Raw genomic sequence first — 15,279 nt, 5'->3', positions numbered from 1 at the left:
CAATTTGATCAGTCCTTACATTGACTGGTTTAAGGCCCAGTGTTTTAATGTTTATAGTATACCAAACTATTCACTAAGAAGGAACACTTGTTGATTTAATAGCACATTACCATTTCTCTCTGAAGAGAAAAATGACTAAAACATTTCAAAAGGTTAAAAAAAAAAAAAAAAAGTAGTAGTATTACATTTCATGAAGACATCAGTTGCTGCAAGCAGAACTAATGACCCTGAGCAAGCCTTTTTCTTACAGGTTTCAGAGGATTTCCTTGCTGTGCAATCTCACTTTAGATTGCATTACCTGAATGACTGTGGCAGATTTACTTTTGGCTTCCTCCAGTTTTGTGTTTTTCAGATTTAAAAAAATCTTCCTGGCTAAGTATCTTCTCCAGTGCTTCTGGATGAAAACTGCTGCATTTACTTTCTTCAGAATGCGCTGACGAGACAAAAAGTCTATTGCAGATTTCTGAATTATCCGAGCAGCTCTGTCTCTTTCCTATAAAAAGTAAATTTCCACTGAACAGTTAGGATTGGAATTTTCACTCAAATTCTTGATGTATTAAAATAACTATCTAAAGCAATCTCATAACAACTAGGCTTGTTGTACCACAGCTTTTCTTTAGTAAAAGAACTTTTCCAAGACATTTATTTCAGCACCAAATTCTTTGTAAAAGGGTAGTATCACTTAAATCTGCATCCTCATAAATCATCCATCTTCATAGTTCTTTCTCTTTGATACCCAATTTTTCAGCACTCCTAAGCAACTCATTTTTAAGCCTCAGTTTTAGTTCTCATTCATAAGATTTTAAGATACCCTTACTAATGGAGCACACTGGAATGCTTTCTCACTATATCTGAATAATTTAAGAGTATAAAGCTAGTCATACCAGCTCATGTCTGTCTAGCCCTGTGTTTTGTTTGCACATACCAACCAGTTTTTATATAGTAAACCAGAGTGCAGCAACAAACTGATGTACAAAGTAAAAAGCAACTAACAAATATAACACATCGATATTTAGACCATTTTGTCAGAACGTTACTACAAGCCTATCTTACTACAGGGCAAAGTACATATGTGCACACTGTAAAATTAAATAAAAACATAATGCCTGCAATGCTATGGGGTTTTGTTTCTGATTCCCCTTCCCCCTACCAGCATCTTTAATATTAGTTATTTAAAAACAGTTATAAAGGGAATGTTTTGTCATCATCAAGGTTGTGTAGCTTTCATAAACTGGAGATGAAAATACCTACATAAATATAACCTCTGCTCCCTTCTACACCACAGATTCTTAGGATATTTCTCTTGGACATTGTCCAAACATCAAATAATATGTATCTCGGTTAGAGACAGTGGTAGCATTTATCAAACTTAATGGTGTCATAGTTTTAAAACCATCACAAGACCTAGTATAAGTACCAGAAAAGCAAGAAACAAAGTATTGGAACTCATGAGGTTCAACTCAACACACTGGTGAAGTTTAGCTCCCGAACAAAAACAGTAAACCCATGCAGAAGTTTAATTACTCTTTTCATCTTGTAGACACTAATATGAATTAAAAAGTAACTATTCCCTTTTTATTTTAAAGGAAGGAGTGTAGCTAATTTATATTTGAAATATTGGGAAGAAGGCTTAAGGGATGACATGTTCTAATCATAACACAAAAGAATAGTAGCCTTTAAACAAATGTAATTACTTTGGAATAGTCTTAAACAAAAGTGTTTTTTAGTAGATTACACTACCAAGAAGGTCATACATTTTGATAATAAAAATGGTAATCATTAATTTAAATGCCAATATTATTCTAATAAACCTGTATACTACAAAGAGTGAAGTTATAATCTTTATTTAGCATTTCTTAAAGTAGAAGCTATGAATATTGCACAGGCAGAGAGTACCTGAGTAAGTTTCTGTTCCCTTTTCAGCCTGTAATTCCTCCAAGCAGACTGAATTAACTGTGCAGCTCGAGTTTCTTGCCGGAGATCAAGAAGCCGTGAACACAAAAATGATAGGTAGGTAATAACAACCTATATACAAACACAGAAAGTTAAGGGATCTATGGAAGAGCAGGACACGTTTGCAGGAGAGCAGAACATGTTTACGTCAACTCTAAAGGCATCTTACTTTCTCATCAGGAATTGTATTTGACATGTCCGAGTGATGGATCATTGCTGGTATTCCACCTAGGTCTGAAACTGCAGCATTGATCAGCTGGAAGTTTCTCCTTTCATTGTCCAAGAGTTCCTTGTATATGACTGAGGCAGTTAGAGCTTTGCAAAGAGAAAATATTTGTCAAATCAAATTGTGCATAAAAGAAATGGATTTAACATGAACTTTTGTGCATCAAATAACTTACTTTCATCAAACATTCCTCCCATAACATTTAGAGAAGTATCAGACTCTGAAGAGGATGAGGAGGAAGAGTTTAGTCCCACTGTATGAGTTCTTGAGCATTCTACTGTTTGAGTTGTACGTTGGCACACAGCTTCCAAAGGCATGTAACATGGATGATAATGATGAATCAAATGACATAATACTCTACCATCTGAGAAACACACTGTGAAATTTTCCACCTGTTAAATAAAATCCAGTAAGATACAAGTTCCTTGAATTTTTGTTACAAGTTAATTGGTATAAACTGGATATAGAATGTTATCTTGTACCTTTAAAAGTGACCAAGCGCAATTTTTTTTAACAAAAAAAGCATATATAGCTAGTGCTTCCTTTGAACATTCACTGTACAGTGACATACAGCTGTGAGAAACCAGAAACAAAGAGGTGTGAATCACTATACAGTGAATCTCCAAGGGAAACATTTAAGAAACAAAAAAGTAGGCAATATTTTTACAGAAGGATCCCAAAGAAACTTCTATAGATACCTTTACACCAGGTATTCAATGCAGAAATAAGTTCTGAACTTGCATCAGTCTTAAGGACTCTATTTCACCCTTCAGAAAAACTAGCAAGTCTGTCTGTATGACCAGAGACAAGTCTCAGAACAGGGCTTCTCTTCTAGGAAGGAACAAACAACACCTCCTTTCTCTAAACAAACATCTTTGAGGAGAGGAATTCCCCTTATCCCAAACATCAGTTTAATTCTCACTATTCAGATAAATGGTAAAAGTTTTATGCACAAATACTTGTAGGATGAATGCTCATTAAATATAATACGAACAATACCATATTCCAGCAAAAATGTATTTTTAAATGGCATTTTTATGTGTAAGACTAACTAGGAGGGGAGATCCTTTTTCTCTAATTTGTTTAAAAAGAGAGCTGCAGCTAAATGCACAGAAAGATGGTTACTTCAAATCAGGTTAAACAAAGTCCAGAACTATATTTAAAACTAATTACCATTGGCTGCTACTACATATTTGATAGTTTGAAGAACTTTGCTCTACAGATTGCTGATAAGAATAAGCATTCTTATGACAGCAAAGGATGTATTTGCCAAAATATACACAAAACTATTTATTTACCTTGATATTGTAAAATGCACAAACAGCATTAACCCATGCCATCAGCAGCTTCACATTTTCACTGTAACTTTGACATGAGGAGTTACTACTATTATCTTCTCGTCTTCTACCACAATTTGGAAAAGTCTTGAGAGGACCCAATTGTGTCTTCCTCTTGTGTGCATTCTTTAAAAACTCGATTTCTTCTTTTAACTGTTCCACATTAAGAAAAATATCCACCTATTAGGAAGAAAAAAAATTTATTTATGTCACCAACAGTCTGACATGTCATGCATAACAGCCGGTGGATGCAGAGGCTTTAGATAGGTCATTTTAAAGAGAAACTACTCTCACTGCTTAGCAATACCTGCCACATTGAATCAGTAATGAATAATGTGGACTTGCCAGCACAGATGGCAATTCCCCATTACTGCTTCAGATAAAAGAACCTAAACCCACACTCCCACTGTTCTGTGTAAAACAGTTACTTCATTTAGTTAATAGCTGGGGGAAACAGGGCAATGCCCTGTTAAACAGCCTGTGTAATCTCACCATACTTTCAGAGGAAACAGCAATTTCAGAGTCTCGCTCTCATTTCTACTGAGTCCACATAGCACTCCTCCTCATTTAAGGGATGCTGATGGGACTTAAGCTGGTGGTGTGATGGTGTGAGAAGATTTGGAGAACAAGTAGCATATCCACAGGGCTTAAAGCCACTGCTCATAAACTTATGTCTTTAATCAAAAGCAATGCAACTGTGATACATGCATCAGGATAATTAACTGAAAAGAGGTACTCAATACTGTAACAACAGATAAGAAAAAACCCACTTAAATTTAATTTATATTATGTTCTTCTGGCTCTGTTAGTTCTGTGGCTAAAGTCATTGAAAATCTTGCTTTAGATATAGTTAATTGTACTTGTATTCCTGACTACTTTATAGTGAAATTCCAACTCAACTTGTATCTTATTTTACCTTTCATACTTTATGTTCCTTCCAAGCAGATGTGTCAGCTGGATACTTATTTTCAAAAGACTATTTGACTGAAGTTAACTCTTAAGAAAACTGTTTTTGCTTCCTCTACTAATTTTTTCCAGTGGCTTTGCCACTGCAGTAATGGCAAATGTACCATTGAAGTAATGCCTCAGCAATCTTCATTTATTTCAAGAATGTTTCTTCAAATTGACTGTTTCAGACAAATGAAAAAAAAGTAGAAGAGCTATAGCTTCAGAGCTTACTCTGTCATTGTTTATCAGTGTAACCTCAAAATGGCCTTTTCAGTTAGTAAGAGCTTAGCAGCATCTTGACACCAACATTATTTTACTTTTAATTATCAGTTCTGTTTGTATACAGCAAAAACTCAGAAGTTATGTTTTTTTCCAAAACCTTGTATGTATGTATATAAGAAAAAGCACAGTTAAAATGTTATCTAAACTGTAGTTAGGAAACAGCAGATTTAGGTAAAGTTTGCATGGCACTTTGAATGTACAAAGCAGAGAATTTCATAATCTAAAATTTGATTAGTAAAGGTTTTCACAGACAATAAATATTCCCAAAATACTGGTGTTTTCATTATTGCTCATTTGTAACTAGTAACAAAGAAACAAAGTAATTGAGTAGTACCTGGAAAGCAAAGACAATTTTCCACAGGAGTGCTAATGTTCGTTCTCTGTGTCTATCCACAATATCTCTGGAGTCAATTGAAGAACCTATCAAATAAAACAAGGAATTAAAATGTGCACTAGTCCTCCGATGCACTTAGAATAATCCAGATTTCTAGACCTTACCACTTTCATCTTTCAAGTGAATTCCTCGCTCTTTAAGGACATTAAGAGCAATGTCAACATTATGCATCTTCTGTAGACGACTTATTGCAGGAACTCTCAGCTGCTTTGAAAGATTCCAGTTTTTGGTGAGAAGTTCCATTGTTCTCCTAACAAAGGGAATTTCACAGTTTAATACTTTGGCTGAACTCATATTAAGTATTATATAAAAGAAAATATATCGTTGAAAATAATTCTGTATCAACGCACACAAGACGAATGCCGCATTGCAAGTCCACAGCCAGATTTGTTACAGCAAAATCAAATTCATCAAGTGGAGTTTGAATATGACTGACAGGTAGTCCTAAGAAAGCAAGATGGCGGGAAAGGTCACCTTCACCACTCAGGAAGTCCCGAGAAAATGCAAGCAGAAGGTCTTTGCTAGCCTAAAAGAAAAAAGGAAGATAATCTTAACACTACAATATTTGTCAAGCCAAATACAATTTTCATTCCTTGCCCCTAAAATTGCATTACATATTTCCATGCCCAGTAATTCTAATTTTTTTAAAAAAATTATTTTTAGCCTGTTCACACAGATGTAATTTTCATTGTACCTGGTGGCTATCATGTTACAGAAAGCACCATCAAACTCAGGAATAATTTTTTCTTACTCTGTCTACATAGTACAAACCCAAGAAAAGTGATTTTATTTGAAAATAACATATTTGTTAATTAAAGCTTTTTTATGACAAATGTAGCATAGTCTTTTTTATCACAGCAAAGTAACAGCAAAACAATGAAAAATCTGCAAAACACACATTTTCTTAACACATGGTGCCCAGAACAAACACAGGATGAGATGGAGATCCAGTGATTTGTGTTGCCTTGGCACCAAGGAACAAGAAGCAAGGTGGAGGCCGCATAGTCCTGTTCTTCCACTTTTCTCAAGGAACATTTGACATGCCTGTGCAGATTTATCTCCTGTTCTTCCTCTTCTCTCAAGGACTGTTTTGCAGTACACTCTGAACACCTTATCTCTCATTCTTCCTTTTTTCCCCACAAAAACAGCGCACACCTCACACCAAGGAATGTGCTGTGTCGTTATTCAAGAGAAAATGCCTTGACCACAGTCCCACCCACTCATACATACATACATAGATAAATACTACCCTGAGTTTGTATCTAAGGTGGAGGGAGGATAATCTGACATCAAGTCAGAGGGACAGATCGACGGGTTTGTGCTCCTCACCCGCCCCAAGAAGGGACACCTTCTGGTAAGATTTGGGCCCTCAGCTACGCTAAGTGTTTACCTGGGAATTAAGTGTGTGGGATTGCAACTAGTTTTCTGTGTGTAGTGCTATGTAGCCAATCTGCAGTTTAGTGCATTTATCATAGGCAATCTCAAAGAATCTGTAAATGTTGCATAAGAATAAACTGTACTATTCATGAACCCGACGGCTTCTCTTGAACGCAACCAGACCTACAGCATATGGGCTGTTCGTGCATCTGGTGTCAGGTCTATAGACACGGGCCCCAATTGGCATATCTATTAAGAGATAAATCCAGCTGCCCCTAGGCCCTCTGATCTCTGAGGATCGGCTAGAACACAAGGGGATTCATCTCTTACCAAATTAATTCATTACCTTAAATGCAACACATGACTATCAGATGATGTGTTGAGAGAATGTTCATGCAAAAGGCTGAAGAGCCAAGACTTGTTAAAGAACAGTACATAAATTTAAAAAAATTAAAATTTCTACATTAAGTCTTAGGACAATATTGGAGGGAGACATCAAATCGCAGATCTCTTACCTTGAACTCTGCATCCTTACAAAAGAGGCAAGGGTCATGGTCAATCATTCTGGACTGTTTAGCACAATCCAGAAAGCAAACTAACAACAGCAATTTTTTCAGCGTGAATTTTGACAAAGCTTCTTCATGACCTAAAAAGGTAGAACACATTAAGTAATAGTTCAGAAATTAAGTGTGAAAAATAACCTATTCTTGGAAGTAGTAGTTACCTTCTCGGTAAAGGTGAGGCACAGTGGGATGTCTGTATTCAGCTGCAATGTCAGGGTTCCAAAGCAAGCGATTAAGGATAAATATTGCTAAACTCATAACATCACTATTACTCTCCAAAGCTATCAGTTCTCCATAGACAGTCTAAGATGAAGGGAAGAGAAAAAAGCAGAATCATTAAAAATTACTTTAAATACTACGAGAGTTTTTTGAATAACATACTACTGAAATCCTTAAGTAGTAAATGGTAATAAGGCTCTAAAAATAAATCGGTTTTTCAAATCAGTCACTGCAGGATCAAACCAAAGGAAATTTCAGAAGACACAGTCTCATTTCAGAGCACGTATGATCATCTGCATCTGAAGAATCATTCAGGAGCTTCCTTAAAACAACTGTATTTTTCTCCAGTTTAGTGAAAAGTGAAACTGATGGCAAACTGCATTTGTGTTAATGGTCACGAGTTAACTTCCAGTTTTCTTGATTAAATATTTTCCTTTTTAATAAGGTAAGCACTTTTTTAAAGCAAGTCGGTTGTAATAATTTAAGAGATGTAAATATGCTATAACTGAAATGAACCTACCTGAATTAGAAAACAGAAACATTCAGAGAAACCCAAAACATCCCCTTACCAAGACTCAAAATTGCTAGATGTCCTTTAAACTTCGATTACAGACCATGAATACTGCACTTACCTCCAGACCTATACGCAGCCACAAAGGGTTGTAAGATAAAAGCCAGTTAAGGACTTTCTGCCTCTCTCCTGCAAGAGAGCAACTTGTAATGTTACATCCAGCAAACACTTCATATCATAGCAAAAATTTCTATCAACAAACTTTAGATTAAATCAACTCAATGTGTGAATAATCCTTTTCCTACTTACAAGAAAAAAGAGAGGATGCAAATTTTAGTATTCTTACCTACATCTTTCCAGAGGTGTCTGTCTCTACGAACTAGCAAACGTCTAGTTTCAATCTCAACTTCCAGCTTCTTAATAGCTTTAACCATTGCTTCAGATGTAAACAAACGGCAAGCATCACGTCGTAACTTATTGAGCTTACGATGAGCTGTATAAGCTTTTAGAGATGCTTCATCTTTTGTTGGTGCTTTAGGAACACTGCTTTTATGATGGTTCTCTTCTCCCAAGATAAGAGCAGCTGCATTAACTGTTTAAACGCACACAGAAAGTATGCATTTATACGTCAAATAAAAGTAGCTTTGCCCATGTTTTTCCTCTCTCAGTTCACATTTTGTTATTTTCCTTCTGACTGATGATTTTATCCCTCGGGAAGCTTATCAGCTGTTGCACTAAAAACATACTGTCAAGTACAGTCAAATATTTAATATAACAATGCTTATTTCTTAAGCGAGCAGTGCTAGGAATTCAGGTTTAAAATCAGTTGTACCATCTTCAATTTGTCAGGTAGAAGCTGAAAGTAGGAGTGCTGCAGCCACACGTTCTAAGATGTATTTCTTGTTGCAGAGCACACTGCCCATTCAGGTGTGTGGTATGCTGTGCCTGGCACGATCGAGTGTGCCATCCACATATCACAAGGGAAAATATGACTCTGAGAAGGGTTAGAGGTTATAAAATTTTGTTGTAATGGACTGCACTGTCTCCAAGGTAAGAACTGATTTTGGTTTAGCACATTCCCTATTTTCTAGCATAACCACCACTGAAACACATTACCAAATATTTGGTTTATGGTTATCACAGTGTAAAGTCAAAGGCTGAAAAGGGAAATGCAGGACACATAAAAATTAAAACTTAAAAATCTATGTTTACCTAGGAGCTTAATGTTACACAAACTAAAGTGACAAGTTGGGACTAGTGTTAAGCCAGTGCTACTCTTCACTAATATTAATGAAGTACATTATGTAACATTTAAGAACATTAAAAGACAAAGTGAAAATTCTTGTACTCTTACCTTGTGAGGTGTTTGTTTTTACACTGAAGTCATCAGGGGTAAGTACAAAATTTAACCACCAGGTGAAACCTCGTTGCTGCTTCTCCTTCCAACGTTCATCATAAAACATGTTTTTAGCAGCAAAAGGCATTGGGTGCCTAGGGATGACTTTAAAGAAAGAAAGTAAGTCTCTGCAGTTTTTGAAATGTTTGATAACCAATATACATTTCATTGCAGAAAGGATTAACGTTTGACATTCCATTTAGCACTAGAGCAGAAAAAAGCAGATTGTTAGAATCTCCAGCAACTTGCAGATCAGCCACCATTAAATAAATTTCAGCCACAAAACACAGATTAAGAAATTAAAGCACTAGAACAAAACCAAGATTTCTAGAACCCAGGCCATTTTGCTATGCAAATCTTGGGGCAAAACAAAGTTGAGCTGGATTACACCCAGAAAGAACAATTTTATAAATGCTTTTTTCTGATCAGATCAACTTAGTATTATGAGCTCTGCAAAATTAGTTATCTTTTTGGTATAAAGTTTTCTCTTCTTAGGTATTCTGTTGTTGTATTAAAATGTTACCAGATATGGAAGAGGCATTTCACTATAACCATCAGTCAGCTAGGAACATATCTTTAATGTAGTTTTTACACTGACAGGCAAAACTAGAGGAAAGTAACATTTACCTTCAGCTGGCCATGGGTTGCAACCAATTTTCACATGAGGAGTCAAAATGGAACATGAAAGTTTACATATATTTTTCTACTAGATATTGATTCATTGTAGATACAATCTTCTAGTTCATCATAACTCTAACCAGCTGGGTCTTACCAACCACTAGCAGTACAACAATTGTGACAGTGTATACTGTTTTACTAAATACAGAAGTCTGCCTACCTGTTTTCAGTGGTTTCACAAATGTCAGGTGAGACTGAGCCAATCCAGGGATGGGTTTACTAATTCTGTTGGTAGTTTTAGATGCTTTCTGAAGTGAAGAACCTACAGACATTAACATACAAACATCAACAACAAATATACTTGTGAAAGTTAATGTATTAAGGTTTATATTACTTATAAAGCATAGTACTGGAGTAATTCCCTGTAAACCCATACAAAAGACCAATAACCTTCTGTTGATGGAAAAAGTTAAGCTAACCGGTTTGACAACAGTTAGAAGGAAAAAATAGTTAAGACTAAAAAAGTGCTACTGTTCATCCATATACTAAAGAAATGTACTGTTTGCAAATCATTATCATATGGCTAGAAAAAGCCATAGTGAAGAAACACTTCATCAGAACATGTGAAAGTGTATATTCTATAAACATCTGGAGTAAGAGGTATGAATTTTAAGGCTTGACTCACCTCTTCCCACACTTAGATTGCATACTACATTGATACTCATTTCAGAGCAGTCTAACTTGTGTTAGTTTAGGCATCATGCATTAGCTATTAAGTATTATCCACCGTGTTGCAGTAAAAGGACTTAAAAACACAATGAAAAAAATGCAGATCTAGGCTTTCTGAACTCCGAACACATAAAAATACACACTTTTATTGCAATAATTTTGTAATGTTGGCATCAAGTGAAGGATTAAAAAGGTATGCTGTTGCAGATGAGCTATAGTTGCTGCCTGACACCCCCTGCCAAGATGGTAGTTCAGAAACAAAAAAAGATAAGAGATCACAAATGTATAGGTTGCACTCTCCTGCTTAGCTGAAGTAGAGTTTTTCATAGAATTTTCACTTATAGAGAAGTGAAGAAGTCATTCCAATCTCTCATGCACTTCTAATAAAATTTAAATACATTCTGACAATTTTTAATAGTTGAATCTCAAAAGGATTAAATTAATGATGGGCATTTCAAAGTTAATTTTTAGTAGTGAAATATTTTCTTTGTGAAGCCTACAGACAATGCCTGTGCAATTGAAAGAACAGGTTTTATTTCTCAAGAAAACTTGTGATGAAGAATGTAACTCAAAGCTGTCATTATTAGGATTAAGAGATACCAAAGTCACTTTGAGTTCACAGAATATTTCCTTGTCCATCCCAGCTATCTTTACCCTAACAGGTGAACAGAAATAACTTGGTAGATAATACAGCTTTTCCTGATGAACACTAACACTGTTAGTGTGTACATAGACTATCTTTAAAAGCCTGAAATCAAAGTGCGCTACTGCAAGCCCCAAATCAAATTTAGATCATGGAACAGATCATTTGAACTGAAGAAAACAGAATATATTATTTTGATCTGAAAGCCATGATGATTTTTTTGTGTTAGTTAAACTTCAGGGACTGCATAAAGATTCTGCAAATTAAATGCTTCTTTCAGTTACGGACCCTCATTCCAGAGCATATTTGGGAACGTAACATTTAGAAAACCCAAAATGCATTGAAATACAAGAAGTCGACTACTTCCAATCTTCAAGCAACAAAATATAGGCAATTTATACAGGCAGAAAGATCTACACAAGGCTGACAAGCTAATTACAGAGAGCAAAAAGCAGGCAGAGTGAATGAGACTTGGAAACTACACTTTTGAAAACGTGACAACAGCAATGGAGTCAAGTATTCATAATGTTAAGTGCACATATGTGACTAAACTCATGCAGTGAATAAGTTTCTAGTAAATTTGAATTACATAACAAGGGCTCTGCTGGAGAACTGTCAGATACTTTCCCTGTTACTGTCATTAACAAGGTTTACAAAAGAATAAAGTAAATTTGAAGCCAATTATGTAACCAAAACTCTTACCTAGTTTTCAAATTTTTAAATTGTAGATATCTAACAAATTGCAAAGGTCCACATTTCAGAGACATGAAATATTCCCAATTGTTGCTAAACAGTTCAGTTTGCTATAAAAATTTAATTATCAAAGGCATCTTTCAGAAAGTGGTAAATGAAGGAAATAACTGCTCACCAGCTTTCCTTCGCTGCCCTACTCTCTCTCGGTTTGTGGGTTTGAAGGCTGATGGTCTCACAGTAGTATGTGTTTTATTGTTCATGCTAGATGTAAGAGTTCTTTTTCTTTCCACTTCTTCCACAGACACTGGAGCTGTAACTCTACTGTTTTCTACATATATTTCACTCTTCCTCTTACGGCACAAAGAAGTTGACCCAGTAGGAGATGAATTCACTTTGTCATTCTGACACTTATTTTCAGCTGAAATGGGACCTATAACTGGAAGGTGCTTAGATAGTTCTGCTTTTGTACGTACAGGCACCACGTTAACACATTCCATTATTGCTTTATTAAGGCATTTTTTAGATTTTGGGTGGAGGGTTTCCATTCTTTTTTCTTCAGCAGCATCAGGCTTATTTTTTATGATGGTGGCAGAAAGGACCGGACGCTTTTTTGATTGCTCTCTCCGAGAAGAATTTTGAGTCTGAAGTCCCTCTGTAGAAGGAAAACTGAAGGGATTTTCTTTGGGTTTGTCATAATGAAGTACCTGTGATTCTACATTATGCACCTCAAAGACTTCATTTAACTTGTGTTGTATACAACCATGTGGTTTTACCTCTACATCTCCATTATTTTTCCATTTTGAAGGTAAGAAATTTTTTACAATGTAAGTCTCTGCAGTAGATGATATTAAAGCTGCCTCAAGTTTAGGAGTCTTTAATTGCTTATCTGACAAGCTGTCTTTCACAAATTGATCAGGTGACAGAATTGGAACAGCCTGCTCTATTATATCTATACCCACTGGATAACTGTCATTTACAAAAGAATCTGGACTTAAAATTCTCCTTGTACTTAAAACAGGCACAGATGCTGAGTGCTCTGGAGTGCAAACTGGTGAGAGTGTACAATTAAGAATTACTTCATTGTTTGAACTTGGCAGTTGTGCTAATCCAATAGAACTGTATTCACTTTCAGATTTTAATTCACTGTGCTCATTAAGAAATTTCTTGACATTACAGCTGTCTATTTCAGGCAATAACTCCTCATTTACAGTGGCGGCAATATCTGAAAAAGTAGTAGATCTTCTCATTGCTAGTGGTGTGCAAGCAGTATTATGATGTTCCTCTAGCATTGGTGCAATAGGAGATATAGGCAATTTATTTTCTGAGCCAATGAGAGAGTCATTTCCTGGGGATATACTATTTTGCACTGAGTTCTGATTGTCACATGGCTGCAGTGGGCTTCTAAGCCTATCCACCTTCTGGGAAACTTGAAAGGTTTTATTAACATTTTTAACTTTCAAAGTACTTTTTTTCACTTTCATTGAAGCAGGTGTTTCTGACGAGTTTTTCTTTTTTATAGTATCCCAAAGACTCTTCTGAAAAAGAACCATAAATAAAAGTTAGTATGTTGACTTTCTACGTACTTCTAGGTGTAAAAGTGAACATTACTAGTGCATTAATTCAAAGTCTAAATATGGTATAAGAACATCTAGTCCAAAATTCACAGTAAGTTATTTCCAGGCTTGAAACCAGCTTTTTTGTTCATGTTTTAGTTTTATTCTCTAATTTGCAATGCACTGGTATCTAATTTTCAACCCAGCTGAAAAATTTTGAAGATGCTGGGCTTTCCCACAGACAGCATCATTTACCATTGAATTTTCTACTAATAAAAACAGTAGCTGTGTCCGCTATACCAAAGTAATAGAATTAAGATACATAATAAACACACACTCACTTTTTTCTTCAGAGGCTGCTCAGCAACACCCAGGAGTACAGCTTGATGCTTTACAATGCCATTAATAATAAAAGTTACCAGTTCTCTGACTTTTCCTTCCTCTAACGGTGTCCATGTTACAGAAATAAAGATTCTTTGTCCTGACTGTAGGAGAAAGAAATATTTAAGATCTAGCACTTCGGTACACTTATGTAACATCAGTGACAGAGTAATCAAACCAAATGAGAAGTGGTATACATTAGTACCATATTCTGACAACAGGAAATGATAAACATGTTAAACACTTCGATGTCAATTTTCCCCTCAGACATATAAATTTAAGCAACCTCTTATCAAAAATGTTGTCATACTAAAAGGGCATATAACTCTTAAAGGGCGTACACCTCTTAATGAAACTACAATGGAAAACAAGAACACTTACAAATATAACACAGATCAGAGAGGTCAAGGTTTGAGTAGAGGTAAGAAGACGTTACATAATTTTTAAAACTTATTAACCAAATAAGTCCTCTGAAGTAATTTTGAGTAATATTTAGACAATCAGTGGTTAATTTCTAGGACCCGAGCTGAATCTAAGTAAGTGTCACATTTTTGTCAAATGACCTGCAAAAATGAGATTTCACACAAGAGTTCATTGAACAAAAATGAAGACACTGCAAACGAACAAGAAAGTCCCGGAGCTATGGATTTACACCTTTGGTGTAAAGGTTCTTCACGCTCAGTGACCTCTACCAAATAATTTCGGTGCTCTGCTGATATCAATACTAACAGAGCAAAGAATGGTTGTTACCTCCAAAAAAAATCAAAGACAGTGTGATAACCAATCTCTTCAACACTTGATTTAGGAGTTCCACCTCTTCAGGCAGATGCACTTAATGTAAACATACAAACTAATTTAACATGTGCTTATACAGTAAAGCCAGTCAACAATGGTTAATATTCATTAATTGCTATAGGAACTTGTTATTCAAATACTTCACAGCGATGCTCCGGCCTGTTTTTGTAAGCCCATCGTTGCAAGAGATCTCCAGAGCTTCTTCCTCTCTCACAACGACTCCGGAGAGTCTAGACAACCAGATACGTTTATTTAAATTGTCCTTTTAAAAACCAGCATCAATTGGATTAACCGTAGTTTATATTTCCTTGGTAATCGTAAAGGTTTATTCCTAGAGTAAGCCTGCTTTTCTGTCTGCTGTATTACTAACATGCAGACCAATGAATTGGCATCCTCCTCAGAACAAGTTCCCTCATCCTTTTTGTTAAACAGATGTCCTCCAATTTTTTGAGAGATCATGTTTTAAACACCTCTTACTTTTCTGTCTCTGTCTTTAAAACCACGTTCCCAGGAAACGATTTTTTTTTTTTCACCTTGCTGCAGAAACCCCTCTGCTGCGCCAGGGTTTACCGCCTCCGCAGCCGGTGAGAGCTCCGCGGCTCCACCCCCGGCAGCTCCAGCTCCGCCCCGCTACGGCGAGGCCGCACCCGCACACCCACCC

At 36.0% G+C, this 15,279-nt stretch overlaps 1 protein-coding gene across 1 annotated transcript in view; it reads right to left on the bottom strand.

Moving 5' to 3' along the window:
* The window catches only part of ASPM (abnormal spindle microtubule assembly), a 29,810-nt gene extending 14,733 nt beyond the window's left edge, over positions 1 to 15,077 (bottom strand). The window contains exons 1-17 of the mRNA XM_026853974.1: positions 14,997 to 15,077; positions 13,784 to 13,927; positions 12,065 to 13,424; positions 10,045 to 10,146; positions 9,165 to 9,311; positions 8,157 to 8,402; positions 7,932 to 7,999; positions 7,242 to 7,383; positions 7,033 to 7,163; positions 5,491 to 5,666; positions 5,245 to 5,390; positions 5,081 to 5,166; positions 3,478 to 3,696; positions 2,355 to 2,571; positions 2,123 to 2,268; positions 1,897 to 2,025; positions 299 to 493 (exon numbers count right to left, since the gene is read on the bottom strand). Of these exons, the coding sequence (XP_026709775.1) occupies positions 299 to 493; positions 1,897 to 2,025; positions 2,123 to 2,268; positions 2,355 to 2,571; positions 3,478 to 3,696; positions 5,081 to 5,166; positions 5,245 to 5,390; positions 5,491 to 5,666; positions 7,033 to 7,163; positions 7,242 to 7,383; positions 7,932 to 7,999; positions 8,157 to 8,402; positions 9,165 to 9,311; positions 10,045 to 10,146; positions 12,065 to 13,424; positions 13,784 to 13,927; positions 14,997 to 15,077 (3,735 nt within the window). The remainder of the gene's footprint in view (positions 1 to 298; positions 494 to 1,896; positions 2,026 to 2,122; positions 2,269 to 2,354; positions 2,572 to 3,477; positions 3,697 to 5,080; positions 5,167 to 5,244; positions 5,391 to 5,490; positions 5,667 to 7,032; positions 7,164 to 7,241; positions 7,384 to 7,931; positions 8,000 to 8,156; positions 8,403 to 9,164; positions 9,312 to 10,044; positions 10,147 to 12,064; positions 13,425 to 13,783; positions 13,928 to 14,996) is intronic.
* Between the last annotated feature and the right edge of the window lie 202 nt (positions 15,078 to 15,279).

The sequence above is a fragment of the Athene cunicularia genome, assembly GCF_003259725.1.
Source record: "Athene cunicularia isolate RWA chromosome 8 unlocalized genomic scaffold, athCun1 chr8_part1, whole genome shotgun sequence".
In the NCBI taxonomy this organism is placed as follows: domain Eukaryota; kingdom Metazoa; phylum Chordata; class Aves; order Strigiformes; family Strigidae; genus Athene; species Athene cunicularia.
The sequence above is the reverse complement of the archived record's forward strand: the minus strand, read 5'-3'. Positions and strand labels throughout refer to the sequence as shown.